Source organism: Giraffa tippelskirchi, chromosome 4 (genome assembly GCF_054371585.1).
Source record: "Giraffa tippelskirchi isolate mGirTip1 chromosome 4, T2T-mGirTip1v1.2.pri, whole genome shotgun sequence".
In the NCBI taxonomy this organism is placed as follows: Eukaryota; Metazoa; Chordata; class Mammalia; order Artiodactyla; family Giraffidae; genus Giraffa; species Giraffa tippelskirchi.
Genome location: NC_137278.1, coordinates 205607581 through 205626352, shown reverse-complemented (window position 1 = coordinate 205626352; position 18772 = coordinate 205607581). Strand labels below are relative to the sequence as shown.

The following is an 18772-nucleotide window of genomic DNA, read 5'->3' as shown; positions in this document are numbered from 1 at the left end:
AAGATGCCATCAATTTTAAGTTTCTCCATTACCTTAAGTATCACCAAGGAGAAAGCACTGCCAACTCACTCAATGTGTAGAGGACACAGCCTGGTGCAGAGATGTTAAAGTGAAAAAAAACACGCGTCTTATAATGATGAAAGACTTCCCCGGTGGCTCAGACAGTAAAAAATCTGCCTGTAATATGGAAGATCTGGGTTCGATCCCAGGGTTGGGAAGATCCCCTGGAGGAGGGCATGGCAACCCACTCCAGCATTCTTGCCTGGAGAATTCCATGGACAGAGGAGCCTGGTGGGCTACAGTCCATGGGGTCGCTAAGAGCTGGACACGACTGAGCGACTAAGTACACGTAATGATGAACTGCAACCTTCACAGCCGTGGCCATGGGTGGAGGGTTGGTCTAACCATCCTTGACGAGTGTTGTAAAGGGGACTTTGTTCATCTGGGGCAGAAAACTGGCAAACTGAGCCCGGGTGGGGCAACGGCACGGGGCACTGGGAGGCAGGCCGGGCCGTGGCGGCCAGCCCTCACCTGTGATGTGCAGCTGGTGCAGCCTGTGGTAGGCCAGGGCTGCGTCCCGGGCGCTGGTCTTCGCTTCCTCCTCGAAGCCTGCAGCAGTAGCTGGGGCAGCCCGCCGGTGCTGGAAGACCTTCTTGAGCAGCCAGCGCACCAGGCGCAGCTTCTGCAGGCTGTAGCGGATCACGTTCCAGGAGAGGCTGCAGGCCAGGTCCAGGCGGGAGGTGGGCAGGGCCCGGCCCAGTACCGACAGGCAGGTTTGCAGGTTGGCCGCGGCAGCCGCAAAGTCCCCCTGCCGGGAAGTGAGAGGTTGTAACGTTTGCCAGCCTTGGGGCGGCCGTTTAGTTTCGCTTTAGTGAAAACTCTTCCTTTCTCTTCAGCTCTCCAGGTTATCAGAGTAATGCATGCTTAGTGAAGAAAAATCTGGGAAAACTCAGAAAGCTACAGAAAAGTACAAAGAAATTACCTGGAATCTTATCCCCTAGAAAGACTGCTGCCATTCTGATATACTTCCTTCCAGCCTCTTTGCTAAACTGGGATTGTACCGTGTTCTGTTTTTAAGCAAAGATTCTACTCAGAATGTCCCACGGTACCTTTCATACACAGATGATAACATGGATGGAGACGATGAACCCTGTCATCTTTTAGACTTTTAGGTTCTCAAAGTGTGGTTCCCAGAGACCAGGAGCATCATCAACCCTTGGGATCTTGTTAGATATGTGAATTCCTGGTTTTCCATCCCACCCCTTCCCCCCCTACTGACTCAGAACCTCTGGGGTGGGCCCTTGGGGTGGTCCTGATGACCCTGAAGTTTGAGAACTACAGTTTTAGACAAATATCCAGTGAAACTACTCTGACCGAGGATCTGAACAGGTCTCTGCCAACCTGAGAGGGCCTAGTGGACAGTCTGCTGCCCTGTATTGAAGACACTGTCTGTGTTTTTCTCATTCCCGGGGGCCACACTTGGGAAACTGGGGTCAACGCTCTTCTCCTTTCCCATCATGCAATGAGTGTGACACCTGAACCTTCCTTCCTGTACCTTTAAGAGAGGACCCTGAAGAAGAGGGACAGAGGACGCCCACGCTCTGAGCAGGACGGTCTCTGAGCCGGTGTGCAGACTCACCCGGGCGAGGTCCAGGTCTGCCTGCTTCCGGTGTCTCCAGAAGGTGACTGAGGAGCGCGAGTGTGGCCGGATCACCGGCTCCCCGTGAACCAGCAGCTTCACAAAGACGCTCAGCACGATCACGCCATTCACCAGCCACAGGAGGAGCGTCGGCATCATCCAGTCGAGCCAGCCCCTGGAGCCTATGAAGGAGCGTCTCAGCTGAGCCCGTGAGGAAGGGCCCCCCCACGGAGGACAGCCCTGGGGGGACTGCAGGAAGCAGTCCCTCGGGGTGACCAACCCCTCGGGGTGACAGGAAGCAGCCTCCTCCCTCATGTTTGCAACAAATGTGATTGCTTCATTTAGTAACAATGTCTAAGTGCTTAGGGCAGGAATAAATACATGCAGTTAATCCACACTAGAAAATCTGGGACAACTCCACAGCCTCAATAGGAGCCCTGGAGCCCTTGTCACCATGGAGCAGAATGCCACACAAATCTTTGTTGGCCAAGGCAGGGCTCGGCCACTGGTTTAACGACTCAGGCAGTAAGACCACATCCTCCTCCAAACAGGCACACCCCCAAACCCCCAATTACAGCCGAGCAGGGTCCTGATTTGTTTCACTATTTCTGACTGAACTTACGTTTGCCCTGTTACTTGTACATGAGACTGATGCCAGTCACTATCAGAAGCAAGCAGGTGGGGACCCACTGCGAAAGCCCTTTGGGACCTGGTGACAAGCCAAGCGGGTTGCGGGCAGGGCCTTCTCCCGTCACAGCAGCCCACTCGTGCCTCGGTGGCATGAGGCGCCCTCCACCTACCTGACTCGAGCGACAGCATGCTGCGGCCAGGGCCTGAGTGCGGGTGCTGGTCTGTGTCGTGGACACCCCCCCACTGCAGCAGAGCGGTCAGGGGGTTAAAGGAGAGGCAGAGGAAGGTGAGGACACACAGCAGGATGCGAGAGCGGTCCACCATGCCCAGCGCGACCGGAGGAGAGTCTGGCTCATCTTTGACCTTCAAAACAGGGGGCCGCGAGGTGAGAAGGAAGACTTACGTGGGTTTTTATAGCATTTTACTTTATATATATATCGGAATTGGGACTCTGAGATTTAAATTCAAGACCATGAAGCTGGATGGGAATAAACTCAGGCCAGAACTAAGAGGTTCACGCTCTCCCACTGCTGCTCAGACATGGGGGCCCTCGCCCCCTTGCCACCTTGGAGAACACGTTCTAAAGACCGGAGGTAGAGGGGCCCTGCTGTTACCACAGTGCTCTGACACAAAAGAGAACACCCTGAGGGATTCTGCTTCTGTGTAATTCCACAACAGGCAAGCTGATCTAAAGCGACCGAAGGCAAAATCACAAGTTAAGTCAGAGCCTGGAGAGGCATGGGTGAATTTCCTGCAAAGGTGTACATTCACGGGAGATAAATATGTTCTGTATCATTTTTTTTTAAACTAGAAAGGATTTATTCATTTATTGTTATTTTTTAATTAAAGTATAATTGATCTACAAACACTATGTTGGCTCCAGGTGCACAACACGCCTGGATTATTTTCATACATGACATTATCTCTACAATAAATCTAGCTGCCATCTGTCACCAGACAAAATTATCACAACATTACTATTTTCTCCATGTTGTAAAGCTCCTCCCTCTGACTCATTTACTTTTTGTCTGGAAGTCTGTATCTCTAAGTCTCCCTCTCCTGTTTCACTCACCCCCCCAAACCCCTCCCCTCTGGCAATTACCCATTTGTTATCTTGATCTAAGCATCTGCTTCTGTTTTGTCCATTTTTTTTTTTTAAGATTCCACATATAAGTGAAATTATGTGTGGTTAGCTTTCTCTGTCTGACTCATTTCACTTAGCATAATAGCCTCTAGGATCATACGAGTTGTCACAAATTTCATTCTTTTTTATGGCTTTTTTTCTTCAGAAAAATAGCCAGAAGTGGAACTGCTGAATGGGATGGTAGTTCTCTTTTAAACTTTTTGAGGAACCTCTATACTACTTTCCATAGTGGCTGCACCAACTGACATTCCCACAACAGCTGGATGAGGGTTCCCTTTCTTCCACATCCTCACCAACACTTGTCATTCTCTGTCTGACTAATTTCACTTTAGTATAATACCCTCTAGGTCCATCCACAGTGTCACAAATGGTAAGATTTCATTCTTTTTAATGGCTAGTATTTCATTGCATATATACCACATCTTCTTTATCCATTCATCTATTTATAGGCACTTAGGTGGCTTTCATACCTTGACTATTGTGAATAAGGCTGCAATAAACACAAGGGTACATATATCTTTTCAAATTGGTATATTGGTATTTCTGTTTTCTTCAGAAAATACCCAGAAGGGCAACTGCTGAATTGGGTGTAGTTCTACTTTAAACTTTTTGTTAGGAACCTCCCTCCATGCTGCTTTCCATAATGTGCGTGTGTGTTAGTCACTCAGTCGTGTCTGACTCTTTTTGGCCCCATGGCCTGTAGCCCACCAGGCTCCCTCTGTCCATGGGATTCTCCAGGCAAGAATACTGGAGTGGGTAGTCATTTCCTTCTCCAGGGGATGAACCCAGGTCTCCCACACTGCAGACTGTTCCCTGTCTGAGCCACCAGGGAAGCTTTCCATAGTGGCTGCACCAGTTTACGTCCCCACCAACAGTGCACTAGGGTTCTCCACATTCTGGCCAACACTCGTTATTTGTTGTCTTTTTGAAAACAGCTATTCTGACAGGTGTGAGGTAGTATCTCACTGTGGTTCTGATTTGCATTTCCTTGATGATTACTGATGTTGAACACCTTTTCATGTGCCTGTTGGCCATCTGTATGTCTTCTCTGGAAAAATATTCGTGTCCCAGGTCCATTTTTAAATTGTTTAATTCTTCTGATGTTGAATCCTACAAGTTCTTTGCATGTTTTGGATATTAACCCCTTATCAGACACATACCATCTTCCATTCAGTAGGTGGCCCTTTTATTTTGCTGATAGTTTCTTTTGCTGCAAAAGCTTTTTAGTTTGCTGTAGTCCCATTTGTTTATTTTTGCTTTTGTTTCCCTTGCCTGAGGAGACATACTCAAAAAAATATTGCTGAGATGGATAACAAAGAGCTCACTGCCTGTTTTCTTCTAGGAGTTTTATGGTTTCAGGTCTTAAATTTAAGTCCTTAATCTGTTCTGAGTTTATTTTTGTAGATGGTGTGAGAAAGTAATACATCTGATTCTCTTGCATGGAGCTGTCCTGTTTTCCCAGCCGCGTTTACTGACGAAGCTGTCATTCCCCTCCTTTGTATATCCTCACCTCCTTTGTCACAGATTGACTGACCACATAAGTAGGTTTATTTCTGGGCTTTCTATTCTGTTCCACGGATCTATGTGTCTGTTTTGTGCCAATACCATACTGTTTTGATGACTGAAATCAGGGAACCTGCTACCTCCAGCTCAACTGTCCTTTCTCAAGACTTGTTTTGGCTACTTGGGGTCCTGTGTGTTGCCATATAAATTTTAGGATTTTTTTTTTCTAGTTCTGTGAAAAATGTCATTGGTATTTTGATAGGGACTGCACTGAATCTGTAGACTGTCTTGAGGTGTACGGTCATTTTAGCAGTATTAACTCTTCCAGTCCACGAGCATGATATATTGTTCCATCTGTGTCCATCACCATTATAGGTTTCTTTTATCAGTGGCTTACAGGTACAGGTCTTTTAGCTACTTAGTCAGATTTATTCCTAGATACGTTATTCTTTTCGATGCAACTGCAAATGAGATCGTTTTCTTAATTTCTCTTTCTGGTACTTTGTTAGTATAGAAATGCAACCAATTTCTGTATATTAATTTTATATCCTGCAATCTTGCTAAATTTATTAGTCTAGTAGCTTTTTGGTGGCGTCTTTAGAATTTTCTATGTATAGTAGCATGTCATCTGCAAACAGTGCCAGTTTTACATCTTCCTTTTCAATTTGGATTCCTTTTAACTTCTTTTTTAGGATTTCCAATTCTATGTTGAATAAAGTGGCAAGAGTGGGCATCTTTGTCTTTTTTTTTTGGCCATGCAGTGCGGCTTATAGGATCTTAGTTCATCGACCAGGGATCAAACCTGGGCCACTGGCAGTGAAAGCATCGAGTCCTAGCCACTGGACCACCAGGGAATTCCTCTGGACATTCTTATCTTCCACCTGATCTTACAAAAAATACTTCCAGTTCTTTCCTCTATATCATGATTATTGTCAGTTACATAAGTGTACATATTTATTAAAACATATTGTACAATACAGTAAAATAGGTGTATCTTATCACATATAAATTATACCTCCAAGTTGACTAAAGACCATACTTTAGTATGAATCTATTTTCAGAAGCTTACCTATTCTAAACCTACAACATTGTTTTCTCCCTATTTTACAGAAGAACTGGAGGCAGAGGCTCTGCTGGCCTGGGGAACCAGACTGGAGTCAGATCTCCCCTGACTCCCGGTGTGTACATACCACGTCATTCCTTTTCACATTTTTAAGCCACTTGAAAATTTCTTCTGATGATTCAGACACTTGTCCAATTCAAGGTGTATGTCATATGGACTTGTGTTTCCAAACAGAATCACACTTATAAAATATTTAAAAAATAGAGCTTCCTTAATAAAATTAAGCAGATGCTACAATAAATAGTCTGATCAACAACTTATGGTAGAAGGAAACTTTGTGCTTTTGAAGCCAGAAACTGCCAGTGTCAAAATACAGCACAAACCCCAGTGGTCTCCACACGGTCCTAGGAAAATCATTAGGCTTGAGTCTCTTCTAACTAACTTCATTAAACATTACCAGGGGCTTTCTTCCACAATTAAAGGCCCTTGGTAGGAATGTTATCTGTTAAGACTGAAAATTGTAATCATTTCCCGAAGAGGACCCAGAGGCAGCTTCATCCTAACCCATCTGAACAACCTCACAAAGCGGTCTTGCCAGGCTCATTACAGCCAAGAAAGCAATGAGGCGCCTCCAGCAACTCCTAGCTCCGCGTGACAGCTGCTGTGTGTCCCCGTTCTGGATTCGGCCCTTAGTCCTCTCTGATGGGCCCTTTCAGCAAAGACCAATAAAACCAGGGGCTGTCTCCCCAGGCAGAGTCAGTCTTCTTTTTCTTTAGTTTTCAGTATGTGCCTAATTTCACATAATTCTTGTTCCTCTCCAGCCCGAGGCCTCTGAACAGCTGGCCTGGACCTCTGTCTGCAATCTCCCCACTAGGCGGGGAATGGGAGAGATTCCCAGGGTCAGAGGATTTCAAAAGCTCATTACCTTTGCATCATCCAATAGAGGGCTTCCTGGCTCTGAGTCGATGGAGTAGGGGGAGAAGCCGGCCTGGGACCCTGAGTCGGAGGCCGGAGGCGACATCAGAAGGACATTCTGATTAAAGTCATCAATCTTCAGGTCCATGTCATTGTCCACCAGGCTGCCCAGGTCGATGCCCTTCAGGAGCTCTGTAAAGAAAACCCTACCTGGCAAACGGTCTGTTTTATAACACTCGACCTGGGCCAGGGTGGGGCTAGGAGGGACGCACAGCCCCTGGTCCTGCTTCACCCGTGATGGCACCTCGCACACACATCCGTGGACCCTCCCCAGTGGTCAGCACAGGACTTCTCCTATAACGAGCACACTTACTGTTCTTCTGATTTGCCAGTTTCAGCACCATGTTCTCCTGGCGCAGTTTATGATTGACCTGCTGCAAGTATTTGATGTAGTCGATGGCCTTCCTCAGAACGCCAGACTTGTGCATCTGGGGAGGAAGACGGGTGAGAAACACAGCAGTATCAGATCAGCCTCCACAGTGAGGGCAGCAGAGGCCCAGAGCTCAGGCTCTAGAGTGGGAGGTCCTTGCTGGGTTCAGATCCTGATTCTTCCACTAACTAGCTGTGTAACCCAGGACAAGTTACTCAGCATCTCTGAACCTCACTTTTCCTCCTCTGTGAAATAGGGATAATGACAGTATATGAGTCATAGGCTTGCCATGAGGGTTAAAAGAGATAATATGTGTAAAGAGCTTAGCCTCTGGCCTGGCACATAGTAGCACTAAATATGAGCTGTTGTTCCTACTTCCTATAATAATCCTCACACCAAAACAAACTTTAAGGAAAATAAGCGACAAACAAAACACCAGAGCACTGTTGGATGGTTATCTTAAATAAAGGTGTTATCAGTACCTTTCAGATTTTTAGGCTACCAAGAAAATTGTATTTTCTTTGAAAATAGAGGTAAAGATAAACAGATAATAGATTTAAAAATCTACATGCCAAAGCCAAGAGATACATTAATTGAAACACCAGAAGTACATGAAAAATCAATTTCCTCTTATTTGTTCTTGGTCAAAGACCCAATCTACATTTTATCTTCTCCCTAAAAGGTTAAAATATTGCTAGCCATCCATGAATATGATTAAACATTCGCCAAAAATGCCACTGGCTGACTAAGAGGAGCACACGGTCCTGTACTTGGCCGTCAGTGAGCGGCAGGAGCCTGTGACACGATGGTTGTGGGGAGGCAGTGAGTAGCCACCACTGCAGAGCAGAGTCAAAGGTCCAGGAAAGCTACTGCCTGACCAACTCCCAACAGCTAATACTTTATAATCTTGGAATTTCAAAACACCAAGATGGTTTAATAAGAAAGCACCTTTATCTAATCCTGCATTCACTCGCTTGGGCTTGGGTCTTCCCTAAATTCCCAGACCAAAGACAGACAGAGGGGAGATGATGGGGCATGAGACAGCATTCTGCTTGGCACCCACCTTGGCATCAGTCCCCATGACCAGGTCCTTCAACTCAATGATTTTGTCGTTGATGGAGGAGCGATACCGCTTCTCGATGATGTTGTGTGTCGTCCGCCTTTCTCCTTCCTTGGGAGGCTCGAGCTGCTTGACTCCCCCGGGGACCTGCTTAATGGGCACCTTCTCTTGTCCCATCATCACAGGCATTGTGGTCAGAATGGTCCCATTGCTGCCCACCAGGGTCTAGAACAGACACAAGGTCAGAATGACTGCCTGGTTAGCGTGAGTAAAGCAACCTCAGGACACGAACCTGCTGGCCCTGGGCCACGTGGCATCACCTGAAAATGCTTGGTGTGGTCTGATGCCCTGCTTGGGATAATCAAGTCTGGAAGCCCTGGGAGCCACGGTATCTTGGGCACTGTGCCCTTTCAGAGTCACTGCTGGTTAGCCTGTGCCACAACAGCATTAATGTGGATCAACGCCAACCTTTGGTGTAAGGATGCCAGAAAATGTCTACAGTTTCTGCTTTGCCGTCAACCCATTAGCCGCCTCTGAGCTCGTGTACAATGCTGCACCAACCACAAAAGCTTCTTCTGTGGGTGACACAAGTTTTCCTCTCATGTGACGGAGAACTAACTTACTGGATTTCCTTACACAATTTGACCATCAAAACCCTCAAGGGCGGACGTGACAATCAGAGCCATTTTATTAAATAAACACACCAACTATGGAGGCTCCCCCTGTTTTCCCCTTAGATCTGCTTTTCCTTTGTTTCTATTTTCACTAATTTTAGTTTTATTTTCTTCAACAAACGGCCTCAATACCCAAGTGGCCAATGAGCAGAAAAAATGCTTCTCAAATGCATGAGTCATCAAGAAATAATTCACAGTCAAAAGCACACATTTCAAGTGTACAACTTAATGCAGTTGTGATGTATGTAAAATACAGTGTGTGTAACCAACATAACCCTGATGAAGACACAGACCCTTTTTATTTCCCGACTAAGTTCCTGCACGCACCTTCCCCATCTTCGTAATCACTGCTCTGACTTATATCACCGTCTTCCTAAACTTCATACACTGGAAACATCAGAATAAATTCTTTGCGATCAGCATCTTTTGCTCAGCATACTATTTCTGAAGGTCAGCCACGTAGCTGTATGTATCAATAGTCCTTTTTGGATGGATAGCTGGGTTGATTCTGGTTTTCGGCTTTTATGAATAACGCTTACTTTTGATTTCTGATCACTTTTTTCTGTCAGACTCTCCGGCCACAAGATGCGGACAATGATCAAGACCCTACACCTGAAGTATGGGACCTTCCATGCCCCACCTTGAAGCCCCTCCCTGCCTAGGGTCCTTCAGAAGCTAAACCTCCATCGGCAGGACCTAAGAGGCGGATGGTCCTGTGTGGACCTGCAGCTCCCCTGCGGTCCCTTCCTTGCTGCTCATAAACCCTAGGACTCCCACATAACACTCAGCACTGGCACTTCTCAAGGGGAAAAAAAAATACTAAAAAGGGGTGATTTTGCAATTTGACTCATTCCATAGAGTTTCTGCATCTATTCAGTATTAGAGGCTTTATTAACATCTCTGAGGCCTAATACCCCAAAGAAAGAGGGGGGCGCAGCTCTTACCGGAACTTGCAGGGCGGCTGTCTGGATGGGGGTCGTGAGAGCAGTGAGGGCGGGGTTCTGGACTGCGGCCATCACAGGGCTGCCATCTGTCTTCAGTGTGGTCAAGACAAGGGAGTCTGTCTTGATGATCTGAGGCTGTACCAGGACCTGCATGGAAAAGGAAGAAAAGGAAAAGAAAGGGAGCACTGTATGTCTTTTTTTCTCTCTTTTGGCAGCACCCTCCAGCATCTGAGACCTTAAGTTCCCAGACCAGGGATGGAACCCATACCCCCTGCAAAGGACACATGAAGTCCTAGCCACTGGACACCAAGGAAGTCCTGGTAGTGCTATTTTTCTGTTTTGCATTACTTCTTGCTGCAAAGACCCTCCAGACAAGAATGATAAAATTTTCATAACACTGATAATGTAGCTTGACTACTGGGTTGCAGGGGAGAAAGAGCACAGCTAAAGAGGGTTTAGGGCTTCGTGAGTGGCTCAGTGATAAAGAATCTGCCTGCCAAGCAGGAGACATGGCTAGATCCCTGGGTCAGGAAGATCCCCCTGAGAAAGAAATGGCAACCCACTCCAGTATTCTTGCCTGGGAAATCCCATGGATAGAGGATGCTGGCAGGCTACAGTACATGGGGTTGCAAAAGAGTTGGCCCCAATTCAGCAACTAACCAGCAACAACAAAGAGGGTCTTGGGATGGAAGGTTGAAAGGCTTCAATGCGAGCAGTGCCAGGAGCCTAGCCAGGGCAGAGCAGGCGTGGCTCAGAGGGATGGTGGAGGGGAAAGAGATCTGATTTTGGACAAACTTAGGAATGCCAGGAACATGGCTGAGAAGCAAAAATGGTAAACCTGGATTTTTTTTTTCCTTAGTTAGAAATACAGTTCACTGTGACGCATGACTTAAAAACATTTTAGCACATCTCTTTTCAGTTTTATACCCATTACATGTGCAAATAAGTTAATATACCAGCATTTATTGAGTTTATATGCATGCCAGTGTCCATCTGCAGATGTCATCTCTGCTGGGTCTCACAGGTGCTTCGTAAGGTCCAGTGGCCCCGACCTGCCCCACCAGCGGCTATCTCACACCTTGCTGCCCCCACTTGGCATGTAGACCCCATTCTCCATTAGAGACTGGCCAAGAGCCCCTACCAAGGCCTCCCGGAACTCCTGCTAGCCACCTACCGGGACCTGCTGCACCTGGGGTGCAGCCACTGTTTGCACCGTGGCCGGGGCCAGGGTCTGCAGCGTGCCATTGGCCGTCTGCGTCAGCACCCGCTGGGCCTGCACCGTCTGCACCTGCTGCTGGATGGTGACCGGCTGCACCTGGGAGGAGGTCACTAGGCTCTGGACTTGAGGCTGAAGGACTTGGGAAGGGAGGAGAAGAAAAGTCACGTGGACGAGAAATGCATTCTGTCACCGTAGCTGTGCTGTAACCGAGTGCCTCGGAAGGACCCCAGCTCCCCGCCTGCTTCTGGAGAAGATGTGGAGAGCCGTCCAAAAGCTGGTCGAGTGGACAAGAAGATCCTGTGAGGGCTGCCTCAATTTCTGAGCAAACAAGTAGAAGCTATTTCATTACTCCGGGTGCTAGTGTGGAGGTGAGGGGAGCTAAACAGCAAATGGCTGCCCCCAATGAGCAAGTTAACAGATGTTAGAACCAACTCCCGGGGCTTCACTGGCTCCCAGGAAATGAATGGAAAGTGTACCCTGGGAGGAGTGTCTTGGCTTTTTACTCTGTCGCTTTTCCCCAGCCCCGAAACCCCTGAAGCCCACTGAAGAGCCGGCAGATCCTGTGAAATTAGTACAGCAGGGCTAATTCCACCCTGGGCTCTCCACAGGGTCAGAGAGAAATCCCACGAAAAGGGGCTGGGACACTGCACAGCACAGAAAGTCACTGGTTGACTCCGCACACGGCCGAGGGCCCACTGCAGGGCCCACCACTTTGGGAGACAGGGTGCCCATGTCAAAGGTACGCTCCTCTCGGTGGTGGATGCTCAGATGTTGGCTGGATGCCTGGTGCTCAACCTACAGGAGCTGCGATCCTCCTGGTCCTGGGTTAAGTTTCAAGACCCATTTCATGCAAGCCTCCACCTCTAGTTCTCAGAATAGCCCTGAGCCTACTGTGCCTGTTGGGAGTCTCTGACCACAAATCCTTGAAGCAGGCCCAAGAGACATTAAGGTATCTGAAGAGCGGGAACCTGATCCTGCACCACCAGGCTCAGTTAACCAAAACATCATTCAGACCCGGCCAGGTCACTAAGATTCTGTCATCTCCAGGGAGGACAGAATTCTTTACCCTCTACCTCGGCAGTGTCTACAGACTGGCCCGAAAACTTTTGAACCCACTAAAGGCTGTGGTATCTGAGTTCTCGAGTCACCTTGAAAGCTCGTAGCTGCATTCTGGTAGATGACGGGCTGCTGGATGATCCTCGTCTGCGGAGCGGTGCTGAAGGTCGGGGTGATCATGACAGTCTGCGGTGGCAGCGGAGCGGGGGGTGGGGGCTGTGGTTGGGGGCGGGGCTGCAGAACCGGGGCCGCCCTTGGCGGGGTGGGACCCGTGCCGGAGGGCGCCTTGACCTGGAGGGCCGCAGCCTGTGGGGAGGTGGCCGAGGGGGAGAAGGCCGGCAGCGCGACCTGGCTGAAGGGCCGCTGCCCCGAGGGGTCCCCGCTTCCAGCTCCGCCACCGCTGCTGCCGCCGCTGCTGCCACTGCCACTGCCACTGCCACTACCACTGCCGCCGCCGCCGCCGCCGCCGCCGCCGCCGCCGCCGCCGCCGGTGAAGGAGCCGCAGAGCGGCTCTGAGAACAAGTCAGGGAATTCGCCCACTTGATTGCTGACGAACTGCAGCATCTCTGTGAACACACGGAGAGGAGAAATTTTACTGACGTCCAAAACATCTAGTTTAGTGGGTAAATGTGAGATAAAATGTCTTGGTTGTACCTGTTTGTGGTATAGCTTTGGATCTAAAAAACTAAAGAAACTTGAAAAGTATTTGGCCTCATAAACAAACAAGATGCCAATTAACTTTTAAATTTGCTTAAGAACCTGAGGCATGAGAACCTGGGCAAAATCCGGGAGATGGGGAGGGACAGGGAGGCCTGGCGTGCTGCAGTCCGCAGGGTCGCGAAGACTGGGACATGACATAGCAGCTGAACAACAACAACTGAGGCAGGAGAAGATCCAACAGCTTTCCCAAGACCATGGCAGAGACGGGGGACCTCTCTCGCGCGTGGGGACTCGACAGGCCCAACGTGGCCGACCATCGGCGAGCGGGACAGGACTTCACTTGGCTCCTGTTCTTCTCCCTCCTCACCACCTCCAGGCTGGCCCTGCCCGCTTTCCTCGTTGTCTGCATCAGGTCTAATAGGAGCCACCTCTGTGCTGGGTGAGTGCTGCCTTTGGAGGGGACTGCAGGCCCCATTTTACAGTTGGGGGAGTCACCGCCCTAAGTCTTTGGGGCTCAGAAGCCTTGCACTGTGAGGGCACCTCCAGTCCCGGCCAGCACTGCTCCCCACGGCAGAGCAGGAGTCGGCCAGACCCTGACCCTCCTCACCACAGGCTCAGGGCCTTCCCTCCAACCTGGGCAATGGTGGCATCCTCAGGAACCCACAAGGATGATGAAGGTGACGGCCCTGAAGGAACGATCTACACGAGGTCGAGAACAGGGAAATCACTCAGCCAAGGTCACACAGCCCATCAGGGCACAGCAAGGATTAGAACCAGTTCTTGGCCTCCCACCTTCGAGTTCTTCCACTGCACCGTCAGGTCAGGGCAGAACAACCCGGGCCCTGGACTCCTCTGGCTGTGCCCCTTTCCTTTGGCCAAGGAGTCTGTGAGGCCAAGGGCATGTGTCCACTGGAGACGATGCCCCCCTTCTAGATCGTGCTCTTAAGTACCTGGCACCCTAAATTGCCAGCCCTGAGGGCCTCAAGCCTGCTTCCAGGGCCTCTTCCCCTGGTTCATCCTCCCAAAGGTTTACCCAAACCGAACCTAATCCACAACCAACAACTCATCTCTCATGACTCCTCCCTCCCCATAGGGCTGCTTCCCACTGGGAGTCTGGGGCCTCAACTGTGTCCGAGGTATTTTCAGATCTACAATCCTCTTCCCGGTCCACATCCTCTCCCTTTTCCTTTCCAATATATTCCCAAGAAGCTACTGCTTGTTCCTAAACTGTGGCACCCTCCTCTCAAACCCTCAAGGCTGCAGGATGCTCTGATCTGGTCACGCAAAGAAAAAAGAAAAACAAACAAAAGCCCCTAAGCACTATCTCCAATCATTCTCCAAACCTCCACCAGCAAGTCCTTCCCAGGTCTCTAACTGTGTGTGTGCGCGTGTGCTCATCATGCGTGTGTGAATCTGGGCTATGAAGAGTCTTACGTTAGGCAAGCAGAAAGTTACCCAGGGGTTTCTAGTGTGGCCTAGCAGTTCAGCACGTTTAGTGTTCAGTCAGTTCAACCTGCTGGCAAAACAGCACCTCACAAGATTAAATGACTACACAGTGGTGTTATTTACCAACACCTCGACACTCGGCTCTGTCCCCACTCAGCCCGTCACCTATGGGAGGGAGGAGTGGGCAGAATGCCACAGATACTGTAACTCGCACCAACTAATTCCAATTTCTCATACATGATTATTGAGAAATATCCTCAAATTCAGCACAAAATTTAAACAAAACAATTCAGTGCTGACACGTTCCAAGCCCAATTTCTTAAAATGCTTTAAGAAAGTGATTAAGAGAAACCTAATAATTTGTTGAGCTTGTCCATAATATCTCCCCTGTGTTGTTAGGGAATCAACACAGAGGACTACTCTGTGAGCCATAAGACTCTCTTACTCCCCCGCTAACTGTTCTAATCCATGGAAAGTGAAGGAGGGCAAGCGAGGCCGGAGGGCAGATGGGCACAGGCTTTGGCACCAGGTGGATCTCCAATCTAATCTGCTGTGTGAACATGGGCAAGTCATTTCTTTCCACATCCCCGTTTCCTCACAAGAGGCTGCCACAAGAAGACTTGGCTTCTTTGTGGTGAGGATTAGTAAGATAATATATGCAAAGTGCTTGGTGAGAGGCTGACCCTTACAAAGACCCCTGTCAGTGGTGCCTCTGAAGCCCGGGTACACAGGCGCTTGGCTCCACTTACCCTGTCGAGTGCTCTCCAGAACCTTTTGTCGGGGGAAGACTTGGGCTGGCTGGTGAAAAGTAATGTGCAGAGGTTACAGAGCTTAGCTCACAAAGCAGGGTGTGTGTAGGCAGATGGAATGTGACTGCTTAAATTAAAAAAAAAAAAAAAAATCCTTTTCAACCCACCCATGACGAGCTCCAGCAGAGCTATCTCCAGCCAGGCAGACGGGCACTGGGCTGAAGGGCACAGAGGGGCCGTTGAGACTGAGCACTTGAAGGAAGAAGTAAGAAGAGGCTCTGGGAGCCACTGCTGCAGCAGGCTCGTTGGGCCACCAGGACCCAGCTGGCTGCAGTGATAGAAGGGGAGGCCACGCAGGCGCAGATCTGCTCTGTACCTCGGGGCTACCCCCTGGGAGCGCCTCGCATCTCCTGGCGCTTCCCTGCTCCCATCACTCGTGTGCCATGGTCACACAAGCTCCCGTGTCTGCAAAGAGCCATGAAACCTGGAAAACGGAGGCCTACGAGAAGGCAGTTTGTTGTTTTCTTTTTAAATAATTTTATTTCTTTTTGGCCGTGCTGGGTCTTCTTTGCCGTGCGGGCTTTCCTCTAGTGGCAGTGCATGGGCTTCTCAGAGCAGTGGCTTCTCTTGTTGAGGAGCATTGGCTCAATAGCTGTGGCTCAGGGGCTTAGTGGTATCTTCCCAGGCCAGGGATCAAATCCGTGTCTCCTGCACTGGCAGGTGGAGTCTTTCCCACTGAGCCACTGGGAAGTCTGGGTATTTTTATGGAGCTTTGAAAATGCAGTTGGGCGAGAAATGGAGGACCAGACACGGGCCTCCTTGGAGCTGGGCCACTGCCTGAGGCCTGCAAACCCCAGGTCACTGGGTGGGGTGGAGGGGTGCTCCTGTCAGTCACCTTCCCCACCAAGCTACCCTCCTGTGTTTAGCTGCTTCATAAACTAAGATTTAAGTTGCGTGATAAAGTAGGCTGGGCCCCAAGAAACAACATGTGGGTTCTGATCATGTAACCAAAATTAGAGGCTCCAGCTGCACCTGTGCCTGACAGTCCCAGGCTTCATCCAAAGAGACCCCAAGTGCACGTGTACTTTACAGGGCCTGGGACCCGGAGGCAACATAAGCCACTGTGTCTGGCTCTGTCCAGTGGCATCTACCCGAGAATGAGGTAATGTGAAATCCGATCAGATTAATTTCAATCAGAAATAAAGAATCTGAAGCTCCAAACAGGTTAATGTCATTTCCAATACTGCAGCTGGTCAAAAATCCTTTCCGTGGGTGTTTGTTACTGAGCCCTGTTGGGTGCTAGAAGAACTATTTTACAAAGGCCATTTATTCTTATATTTTGTATTTATTATAGATCTTGGGTTAGACAATGTTTTCTTAAAGAATTTTTTTAGATGTGGACAATTTTTAAAGTCTTTATTGAATTTGTTACAATGTTGCTTCTGTTTTATGTTTTGGTTTTTCCGCCATGAGACATGTGGGATCTTAGCTCTCTGACCAGGAGTCAACCTGCGCCCCCTGCACGGGAAGGCGAAGTCTTAACCCCTGGGCCGCCAGGGAAGTCCCTAGACAATGTTTTAAGATAATTTTCTTTTTTAAATCATAAAAGTAACATTCACCTCAGAAAAATTTAGAAAAAAATTAAATGAAAAAAAAAAAATCATCCAGCAATTCCATCACCCAGAGACATCTACCATCAATGTTTTGATGTGTATCTTTTCAGACTTCTTCCCATTCAAGGTTTGCTTGCAAACACAAGCATGCACACATGTGGGATGGTTTTACAAAACTGGGATCACACTGGGGAGATGCTATTTTGTCCCTGTTTCTTTCACTCAATAAAACACGAAGAATATGTAGTGTCAACAATTACAGACAGAATATCATCCTTTTTGAGAGTCCTACATACATATTGCATTGTGTTGTGTTGTACTGTATCGTATTATATTGCATTAATGTACCAGGATTTAACCACTTAGTTAATCACTTGGTGATGATGAATGAATGCATTCATCTTTTTGGCATTATGAACAACTCTTACAAAAATCTTGAACAAGGATCTTTTCCCACTTATCTGATTATTTTCTTAGGATAAAGTTCTAGAAATTAGATGGCTTGGTCAAAAGACAGGTATTCTATATATACTTCAGAAAGGTTATAACAATCTGTATTCCTGCCAGTGTTTTCCCACATTTATTTCTGTCCATTTGATAGTGGGAAAAAAAAACATCTAATTGTTCTGATTGACATGAATGAGTATGAAATGAGGTTAAATGTCATTCCCCCCATTTCACTGGCCATTTGTATTCCTTCTTTGCAAACTGCCTGCTCTTGACCTTTGTTCATTTTTCTACTGGGCTGTTTGTCTCTTTTTACTGATTTGAAAAACTTTTATATATTATGGATTTTGCTCTTCCTTAAATATTTGCCCCACTTTGTTGGTCTGTTTGTTTTTGCTCAGGAAAGAGAATAGCACAGTCATGAGAGTCACCTTGTAGCCCTGTAACCTGGGGTAAGTTTTACCTCTCTGAGTCACAGTCTTCTCACCTATAGAATGTGGCTAACAAGTATACTGAGCTCATCATGTTGTTGAGAGAGAATTCACATAGAATCTACAGCACAGTGCCTGGCACTTACTTTTCGTTAGTACATGTTATACATAGTGGTTTCTGATAGTTTTGCTTTGACTTTATTTTATTTTTGGAAAATTCAGATTTTTTTCCGATGAACTGGATATATTAGGGAATAATCTGAGCATAAATTTTGTGTTTACTTATGCATTAAAGAAACACTAAAAAATGCATAAAACCACACCCAGCTGAAATGAGCCACACAGGAAAACAAAAAATGCATACACCTCAAACATCTACCAGCTTCGTCAGGTCACTTGCATGTATTATGAGCTATAACCATCCACATCTGGGGTCAGAATTTCCACTGGATTTCAGATAGCCCTTCTTCCATCACTTCACAGTAACTCATGAGCTATAACTTTCCAACACTCACTTTCACAAGCAAACCTCAGGTCTTTTTCAAGGTAGAATGCTGTATTTCCAAACCACTTAACATCTGTAAAACTGTTTTAGAGGTTGCTATCTTAGTTATTTATTTTTAGCATTTAAATCTTAATCTTTTTATTGGGCTATAGTTGATCAACAAAATGTTAGTTTCAGTTTTACAACACAGTGATTCAAAATCTTTATAGATTATATATACTCTATCTAAGGATATTATAAAATATTGGCTATTGTTCCTGTGCTGTACAATAAACAAACATATCCTTGTAGTTTGTTAATTTTATACATGGTAGTTTGTGCCTATCTTTTTTTTCCAGAATGCCTATTTATTTTTTCTCTGTATTTTCTTGTCTCCTATGAAGTTTTTGGGTGTTGAGACCCTAACCCCACTTTCCCCATAAGCTCTGGGGTTTACTGTGTAATTCTGCACAGTGTAGTACTTTTTAGTAACGTGTACATTGCATGACAGCAGAACACTTCTAATCCTGTGTAGTAAAATTACCTGGTTTCTGTTCCTCGTCCCCAGCATCATAAGGATATTGACCTAAACCTTCTTCACTTACTTTTGTTCATTTCATTTTTCACATTAGACCTGCCCAACAGACCTGAGAACACAGAAGCAT

General features: G+C 47.4%; 1 protein-coding gene across 5 annotated transcripts in view; it reads right to left on the bottom strand.

Annotated features, from left to right (window-relative positions):
• The window catches only part of SREBF2 (sterol regulatory element binding transcription factor 2), a 56885-nt gene that overhangs the window by 20308 nt on the left and 17805 nt on the right, over positions 1-18772 (bottom strand). For 3 of the 5 annotated variants that reach the window (XM_081587698.1, XM_081587703.1, XM_081587704.1), the window contains exons 2-10: positions 12370-12843; positions 11177-11358; positions 10003-10149; positions 8388-8609; positions 7268-7382; positions 6905-7086; positions 2440-2632; positions 1640-1821; positions 532-808 (exon numbers count right to left, since the gene is read on the bottom strand). In XM_081587698.1, the coding sequence (XP_081443824.1) occupies positions 532-808; positions 1640-1821; positions 2440-2632; positions 6905-7086; positions 7268-7382; positions 8388-8609; positions 10003-10149; positions 11177-11358; positions 12370-12843 (1974 nt within the window). Of the gene's footprint in view, positions 1-531; positions 809-1639; positions 1822-2439; positions 2633-6904; positions 7105-7267; positions 7383-8387; positions 8610-10002; positions 10150-11176; positions 11359-12369; positions 12844-18772 lie in introns of all 5 variants that reach the window. The other 2 variants (XM_081587699.1, XM_081587702.1) reach the window with 1 other exon arrangement.